Source organism: Pterocles gutturalis, unplaced genomic scaffold (genome assembly GCF_000699245.1).
Source record: "Pterocles gutturalis isolate BGI_N339 unplaced genomic scaffold, ASM69924v1 scaffold4057, whole genome shotgun sequence".
Lineage (NCBI taxonomy): Eukaryota > Metazoa > Chordata > Aves > Pterocliformes > Pteroclidae > Pterocles > Pterocles gutturalis.
The window spans coordinates 9,514-18,425 of record NW_010115069.1 but is presented as its reverse complement, the minus strand read 5'-3'; the positions used below and the strand labels follow the sequence as shown (position 1 = coordinate 18,425).

Here is an 8,912-nt window from a genome sequence, read left to right as displayed (position 1 = left end):
AGAAACGTGTAGATGTGGTGCTTCGGGACATGGGTTAGTGGGTTGGGTGGTGTTGGGTTGATGGTTGGACTTGATGGTCCTTGAGGTCTTGTCCAACCTTAATGATTCTGTGATTCTAGGAGGGGAGATGATAGGGTGTCTGCTGAGAGAAACACAACAGAACCCCCCCAGCATCATAAGGGGCTTCGAAGGGATGAGCTGAGTGCTGCCCATGCAGGTCCTGTCAAAGCAGGAACCACAGAGCATCCAAACCTGCAGGTCCCAGCTCCCTCCTGCAGCCCTCCTGCTCCAGCAGTGCCAGATAAAGCAGCTTATCCGCTGGTGGCTCCTCTTCACTGCCAGCACCCCTGTCCCTGCTGGGTCAGGGAGAGGTGACCCTACCCACAGGACCCCCACACCCCGCCTGCATCAGCCAACACGCACACCAGCTGGTCCAGGGACAGCGGGAAAATAAATCAGGTACCCAGAATGGGTGTGCACCAAAGCAAACCTTCTTCCTCTGTAGCAAACAGGAACTCCACGCTCCCTCCCTTTCCCTCACCTGTAGATGTACGCCTTGCTCAGGATAGCCTCCAGGCGGTTGTTGAACTCGAAGAAGGCCATGTACTGGAAGGAGAAGGAAAGCAGCATGCTCCAGCTCCATCGGGAGAGTTACGTCCCTATAAAACCCCATTTCCCTCCTGCAGCATGAACTGCTATGGGCAGATTTGGCTCCATCTGGAAGTGCCCTTCTAGTCAAAAGCGAGGGTGTTTCAGGATGGAAACAAAGTTTTTGACCAACAGCCCCGCAAAGCCTTCAGGACAAGACTTCCCATCCATTTTACATCCTCTTGCCATCACCGACGAGTCTAGAGAGCCACAGCTTACCCCATCTGGAGGGGTCTCCTCCACACCCACTGCAACTGGTGTTCTCCCTGATCCTGTAAGCTCCCACTCACCTTCAGACAGCGAGGAAAACGCAGGAGTGGGTTGACACCAACTTTGAAGTAGAAGAAATCCAGGGGCAGAAGGCTCAAGACATCCATCTGAAATCCGCACAAAGAGAGAAATCTCTGTGGGGACCTGCAGGCATGGTGGAGCTGCAAGCCACAGCTCAGCTTAAAGATTCAGATTAATAAATAAAATTCCGTCGAACCTTAAAGCGTTGTGATCTCAGGTAGTTCTCTTTCATGGCCTTTTTATCGGTCTGGTTGGGAATATGAGGGAGAAAGAGAGAGAGAGAGGAAGATGAATCATCGCTTACAGAAAGGAAAGTCATGCCTGGCTTTCCTCTCCTGCACCACAACAGGAAAGATGCTTCCTTTGTGCCCCAAAGGCAAGCAAGAGGAGCAGAAGAAGACCTGGCTCTATGCCATCTTCCCATCCTATCTTGGGACATCCCGTGCTCGTTTTGCATCACAGAGAAAGCACATCGCAGTGCCAGCACCACCGAAACAAGAGTTTACAGGAGAAACCTCCCCAGCTGAGCATTTGCATGGGCCATGGGAAGTCTGTACCCTCCAGGTTTTATTTTTCACAGTTTATTTAATTGTATGTGGAAATTAAATTAAGGGCTTTCATTTATCTCAGGCACATGATCTCTGTGCTCAGATTGCAATCGCTTTTGTCATATCACTAATTAATTCTGCCTTGCTGTGTTCCTGAAAATTAAACCTAGAGTTTATTGTGCCGTCTGTTCGTGGTTAGCGGCGTACAGTGGTGCTGAGGCTGGTCCACAGCAGTGACAAGAAGGCGGACAGAAAAATGGACAGTTTATCCACTACACAGCAGGAGAGATGACTGCAGCCCTCCAAGAGTGGACACAGCCCTGATGGCCATGGCTGTGGTGGGAGAGCTTGGAGAGCTCCGTTCAGAGACCGGTGACCAGCAGCATCCCTGCCGCTGGGGGTGACAGGGACGGGAGGTCCCCGGCAGTGGGACACAGCATGCTGTCACTCACGATAATGTCTCCCCCCCGGACGAACTGCAGGCGGGTCTGGAAGACGAGGATGTCCAGCAGATAGACAAGGTCGCAGAGATAGTCCACGAGCAGCCAGCAGTGGATGTTTGCCGGCGTCTGGTAGGGGAAAGCCCAGCGGACGGGGATCAACCAGCAGTTCCAGTTCCAGGCCATGACGACGAAGAACAGCCACAGCACGTACATCAGATCTGCAGGCAGGGAACCACACTGCCATTAGCTGGGGACGCGTCCCTCGGCCGGGTAAATCCGCTACGCAAAGGGGATGAAACATCCCTTGCCCTGAGTGCAACGGGGAAGCCTGCAGGAGGTCTCGTATCGACAGCGCTGAATCGCGAGCGAGCTGGGCTCTGGGTGCAAAGTGACCACCACTGGCTGCAGAGCACATTGCTTTTTTTCAGAAAGCCTCTTCTAATTTTTCTGATGTAACTAGGTTTGCGTTTTGCTTTGCTCCCACAACACTGACCTTCTTGTTTTGCTTTTTTCCCCGTGAGGCTGTGCAGAGCCAGTGGCTGGCTGCCCAAGCCAGGGGCTTCAAAGCGCTCTGAAACAGCAAAGTCAAAGGAAGGAGCTGGGTTCCTGGGGAGTGTCCACCAGACTGTGGATTTTTCTTTCATGACTTCTATTTTTGTTTGGGGTGTCCACACCACAGGGACAACTTTTGCCCATGAAAAAGCCCGAAAAGCAGCAGGCAGGTGCCCCTTCCCTGCCTGGCCCTGCTCCTGACACCCACAGCTAGTGGGAAGTATTTAGGAAAGCCTGTGCCTTGCAGGGGAATCTAAAACTCCGGTTTTTAGCAGAAAGCTGTAAGCTAAGCTGCTCCTTGCTTAGCTGTCCTCCCTCCTCTACAAGGTCTCAGCTTTTACACCACCTCCCCTCTGTCCCCCCTCTTGCCCCCAGCCTGGCCGTGTGGCTGTGTCCATCACTCACTGGTGAGCGGGTCGATGCTGCTGGGGAACCGGTAGTTTTTCAGACGGTGAAGCCAGGGCTGGTACTTGAACGTGCAGCACAGCATCTCGCAGTAGTGCTCATCCCCCGGCGGCTTGTCTCCCTCTGACTCCCCTCCTGGGGGAGGCACCGGTGCTGCCGCAGGCGCCGGCTTGGCTGGGGCTGGGAGAGGCCACACAATTATTTTAAAGGGCAGAAAATCTTCTTACTGCAACTTGCTTTAAGGTCTTTACATTGTTACTAAAGCAGCTGTCGCCCTGAAAACACAGCATGTGTGGGGACCAGCTAAATGCTCCCAGCCCCATTCAAACTCACATGTTGCAGGGCTCTCTTCGTCCGAGGTGACATCGGGGTCGGTCAGCTTCTCCTTCACCTTCTCGGTCCTCTCTTTGAAGAGCTTCACCAGCTCCTGGAGCCGCGTGTTGATGACAGCGCTGCTCAGGCTCGTGGCTGAACCAATGCGCTCGGGTAGGCTGTGAGGAGACCGTCAGGAATTTTAGGAAGGTAGGAAACCCCAAGGGCAGGTTCACAACTCATTTTTTAACCTACGAGAGCCTGAATTAGGATTTACCCCTATTTATTTGACTATTGTGTAAGCAGAAGAACACAAGTTAAGGTGGTTTCAGTGAAATACCATCAAGCAGCACCAGCCTGAGCATCCTCCTTGCCCTGGGGCATGAGGTGCCCTCAGATGGACCTGGAAAATGTGCACCAAGCCCCTAAATTTATAGAATCATATAGAATCACAGAATGGTTTGGGTCAGAAGGGACCTTAAAGCCCATCCAGTTCCACCCCCTGCCATGGGCAGGGACCCCTCCCACTAGCCCAGGTTGCCCAAAGCCTCATCCAGCCTGGCCTTGAACCCCTCCAGGGATGGGGCATCCACAGCTTCTCTGGGCAACCTGGGCCACTGCTCACCCCCCACACAGGGAAACATTTCTTCCTCACATCTCATCTCCATCTCCCCTTTTTCAGCTTAAAACCATTCCCCCTTGTTCTACCACCACACATTGTCTCTTCTCAGTTTCTTTATTAAAACAAGGCTGGGTTCAGCCCAGGATGCTTTAGCTAGCACAACTGAGAAGCATCGCTATGAGGGAGGACAAAACCAAGCTCCTTTGCTGTAGATCCAGGCTGACTCATTGTGATAACTGGCATAATGATTTCTGCCCAGGAAGAAGGCAACATCCTGCACCACAAGGAGGTGCGGACCCTCTCCGAGACTTTGCTCCCTCTGAGGAGGTTGTCCCCAGGGCTGCTGGGGAGGCAGGAGCTGGGGCGTGTCATGCACAGCTTGTGCTCATATCCTGCCTGGAAATAAAAGGTAATTTCTCTACAATCAGTAAAAACAAGATATCCCCATAGTGCCATAGCGTATGTAGATCAAAGGTGCACCTTCTCGGTGGTTAAACCTAGTGTTAAGGAAAATATTTCTACCTGGAAACAGGAAAAACAAGAGAGCAGTTTCTGCTCCAGGGAGCATTATGCTTGTTTTTGAAGATGAGCTGCATTACTTGTCACACAGTGCTAGACCCACTGCAGGCACGGCTCCCTCTCCTTTGGGTATCCCAGCACTTCTAGGATCTTTGCTATTTCCACTCGAGCCCCGGGTTCTGAATCCCAGAGCCCCTGGGTCCCACCACGCACCTTTCCCTCTGCTCCTCATCCCAGCCCAGCAGCGCTCGGGTGGGCGACTGGCCCACCAGTCCCTCGTCCAGACCCTCCGCTGGGGCCAGCAGCTTCCTCCTGCAGACACAAACACAATGACCAAGGCTTGGCTTGTCCTCTGGAGACCAGAGTCCTTCACGGGGTCCCTGCCCTGATGGCATTGCCTGGTGTATCCTGTATTTATCACCTGCGAGAGCCTGCTCCCAGGCACCAGACAACGAGCAGCTTGTTCACAATCGGTCTTTCGTGACCCTATCTAAACAACATTAACCCTAATCTTTCACAGCCCCACATGGGAAAAAAATCTCAAGCCTGTGGCCAATAGAAGTGACTGAGGATAAATGGGTGAGTGCTCAACGCAGAGCTGGCATCCTCTTCCTCTGAAAACACCGGCCGGAGCCGCGCATTTTCCTTCTGGTTCAGAATTATGAAAATTTTATTTCTTTATGTAGCAAAACAGGAGTTTCTTGCTTTTAAAAGTCTCCAGCTCTACCAAAGGACCTCCAGTGTTGTCTTCAGAGACACTACCTGGAGACACGGCAGAAAGGTTCATATGCTCATATGTGTAACTGCAAATATACAGCCTGCTTTAAGAACTTGGTAGAAAATAGCATGAGAAAACTGAGGTACTCCAAAAAAAAAATAGCTCTACTGGGGAACCATAGGATCACAGAATGGCTTGGGTTGGAAGGGACCTTGAAGATCATCCAGCTGCAACCCCCCTGCCATGGGCAGCGACACCTCCCACCAGATGAGGTTGCTCAAAGCCCTGATCAACCTGCCTCTGAACACTTCTGATGATGGGACATCCACAACTTCTCTGGGCAACCTGTGTCAGTGTCTCACCACACTCATCGTGAAACATTTCTTCCTTATGTCTAATTTAACTGTCTTTCAGTTGTGCCACCTTGTCCTGTCACTAGAGGCCCTGGCAAAAAAAAAAAAAAAAAAACAAAAAACAAAAAACCAAAAAACAATCTTTCTCCATCTTTCTTATAAGCCTCCACTTATGTATCGAAAGGTCACAATAAGGTCTTGATAAAAGACTTGACAAAAAATTATGGTGGGGACAGAATTGTACATAGTTAAGTGGATTAAAATAAATGAAAGCTGTGCCTTTGGGTTGCTGGATGCTGGGATGTATGACATGGGTGTTAATCTGAACTGTTGTCCATTTTCTGTCTCAGTTGAAGGCACAAGAGAAAGCCCAGCACCTCGACCCTGACTCCGAGCTGGATGAACATCCACAGCAAAGTCCCACATCCCAGGGAGCGGGGAGTTCCACAGCCTCATCTGCTGTGCAAGGAGAAGGACAAACTTAAGCTTTAAATGTCCTCATGATGGAAAAGAATCTCAAGGAATAAAGTCAGGAGCAGCCTTGGGAAGTATCTGATTCACAAGAAGAGCGAGAGCTTGACTCAGGTGCCCAGGCAGAGGCACCCCCGTGCCTTTTGGGGGACCTCCCAGGACAAACCGCAGATGCTGCTGAAGATGGAGGTGCAGAAAATCCCCTGCTCTCTGCCGGAGTGAGAGCTGCCGGTGGGACTGGCAAACACGGAGATCTCCATCTCAGAAAAACAGCCTGTCCTGTTCGTGAACTTGAGAGAGAAGAGCGCATCCCAAGCAGTGACTGCCAAAGGTGTTTCCCCAGCCTGATCCCGAGCACTCTCCAGCTGAGGGTGTGAGGCTCGACTGCTCTCCAGTGACAAGCTGGTTGTCACAGCACAATTTTGGTTTCTGGGCTAATAGAAAAAAGGCAGGGCGATTCAGCAGGCTTGAAATAACACTGCCAGTGTTTGCACTGCAGGTATTTCATCTGACTCCCTGGGCTCTGCTTCCCCAGTTTAAAAAGCTTTTCAACAGACTGGATTATAGACATTTTTGCCATTTTATTTTCAAGTTCTTCAGGAGCTTGTTGACTAAAAGATCCAAACTATTAAGTGAGGATGAATATAACACCTGCTTTTCAGCACAGAAAATAAAAACCTTGATTTTTCTTTTTAATCCTCTGCAAGAATGAGCCTCAAAAAACCCACAATAAAAAACCATCAGCTTCCTCCAGCCTCAATTTTAAAGCTCAGTTTTAATCTTCCCTCTCTCTGAGCACCCTTGTTCCGAAGGCACAAAGCCAGGGGGGAGATGCTGCAAACCCTTCCAGCAAAAACACAAGAAAAAAATCATTGGGTTTTGATGATGAAGACCTGTACCCAGCACACGGACCCCCTGTGCCCCCATGCTCCGAATTTGGGAGCACAAACACATGTGTCAACAGAAAAATGGGATATGACCACGACCTGGGGATCGAGCCCACCTCCAGGAGGACACACAGACAAGGGCTGTCCCTGGCCCCCCAAAAGCTTGAAACAAAATTTAACAATTTAATTAAAAACTGCAAACAGGAGGCAAGGCTTGTGCCATGTCTCCTGCCTTGCATGGGGGTGACACCCGCCACGCACACATCACCAAACCTGCCAGAAGCGGGGTGCTCCATAGGGTTTAATAAATTTCCCTGTACCAGCAGTGTGGGGGGGGCCAGAGACCCCAGGGATCCAGGGACCACAGCGGGCAGAGCCATACCTGGGGGATGGCGGTGCTGTGCCAGGCACCGCCAGAGTGTTGGGAGCGCTGGGCACCGGTAAGTGCGTCCCATCGTTCTCCATGGCATCGCCTCCGCTGTCCACGTCCTTGATGTCCACGGTGGGGTAACTGCCTGCCCCGCGGGGAAGGACAAGAATTGGGGGTGAGAGGGGCACAGGGCTGGAAGGACTCACCTTTCCCTCCGTTCCCTTCTCGCCTGGCACTCCATTCTCCTAAATTTTGGAGTATTTCTTTCTGGTTTTTCCTCCCAGTTTTTAACACCGTAAGAAGTGCCACCTGCTGCTTTCTGCTCTCCCAGCGTGCAGTGATTGCAGCTGCTCCATGCAAGCTTTGGGGTCCCCGTGATTCAGCAAATGATGGAGATGAGGATTAGCAGCTGCAAGAACCCAGGATTTCCAGCTGCAAACCTGCCTCCCAGGGTCTAGAAAATCTCCTGGGTCTTCTGAGCATAAACACATGGATCACGCAAGCCCCACGTTAAATGAGTGTTTGCTTTTCATGCAGAATAAGGCACCAGTTAAATAAGTGCTTACTGCTTCTCTCTTGCAGAAGTAATAACTGCTTCCTGCCGAAAACAAGGTTAGAAGCAGGAAGGTTGGATGAGAAAGATGCCAATGGCAAGGGAGAAACAGTACTGGGGTTATCTTGGCTAGATCCTGCAACCGGCCGGGCTGTGAACTCTCATCCCTTTTCTTAACAATATAACAAAATGCAATGAGTTCCTGCAGGATTTCTTCTAAGGGAGGGTTTTCACGTGTCTGAACAGACCCCGTGCATCCCCTCCTGTCCCACAGTGGTCAGAGCTTGGCTTGACCAGATCACCGAGGAAAGGCCCCCTTGGGTTGCGCAGTTAAAATCCCATTGTGTGGAAGGAAAAGCAGCAGAACTTGGCTTGCTGGTTAAGAACAAAGCAAAGCAAAGCTATGGGAAAATAATTGGTACTTCTGGGTTAAAAGGCAGATAACCACGAACAGCAAACCTCCACCTTACTGTCCTCTTCGTTTGCACGGGTCGCAGAAACCCTAAGGAGAAAACTGCGTGTGCTGCAGATATTTAACCCTCTGCCTGCAGGTCCTTAGGGAGGATTCCTGGCCAAGCAGGTCAACACACACAGCATACGATTCACAGGTATCGCAAACCTGCTCTAGGGGTTAGCTAGAAAGGCACACAGTGATGAGGCGGAAGCAGAAAAAAACAGGAATTTTGTTCCCCAGCCTCTGTGCTGCAACATGAAGCGTGCTTTTATTTTTCTTTTTTTTTCCCAAAAAGCAACAAAAAGCAACTACTCCAAGAATAACCCCTCGCCACCCTCAAGCTAAGGAAGCCCATGGTCAAAGCCGACATCTCTAATACCTAGGGGGGACTGCTCCTCATTGCAAAAAAAATTGGGGTTGACAACTCCAGCCTTTGGCTTGCTGGTGACAAGGACGGGGATGTGGGAGGCAGCAGTGGCTCGGTAGCTGGGGACATTGGGGAGCTGCTGTAGCGCGCCGTGGCCGGGACCGGAGATGTCCCTGCCGTCGAGCGGCTTCCCCCAGCCGGTCTAGCTCGACGTCTCGGGCACGCTTGGCCATGCTGCTAGGCGCCTAGGTGCTTCAAGCAAAGGACAAGGCATCTGAAGCTGCAATAAAAGACAGAGTGGTTTGAGACAGGATGGTTGCACCAGCGCAGAGAGATGCAGGGCTGCCGGGTTTTTGTCGCTGCGCGTCACTCGGGGATGTTGGTTGCACCGGACAGTGG

General features: G+C 51.3%; 1 protein-coding gene across 1 annotated transcript in view; it reads right to left on the bottom strand.

Moving 5' to 3' along the window:
- Nucleotides 1-8,912, bottom strand: part of CNGB1 (cyclic nucleotide gated channel beta 1) — a gene marked incomplete at its 5' end in the record, with an annotated part of 20,715 nt that overhangs the window by 8,157 nt on the left and 3,646 nt on the right. Inside the window, 8 exons of the mRNA XM_010075027.1 lie at nt 542-606; nt 939-1,025; nt 1,136-1,186; nt 1,940-2,148; nt 2,888-3,067; nt 3,221-3,378; nt 4,554-4,652; nt 7,152-7,284. Of these exons, the coding sequence (XP_010073329.1) occupies nt 542-606; nt 939-1,025; nt 1,136-1,186; nt 1,940-2,148; nt 2,888-3,067; nt 3,221-3,378; nt 4,554-4,652; nt 7,152-7,284 (982 nt within the window). The remainder of the gene's footprint in view (nt 1-541; nt 607-938; nt 1,026-1,135; nt 1,187-1,939; nt 2,149-2,887; nt 3,068-3,220; nt 3,379-4,553; nt 4,653-7,151; nt 7,285-8,912) is intronic.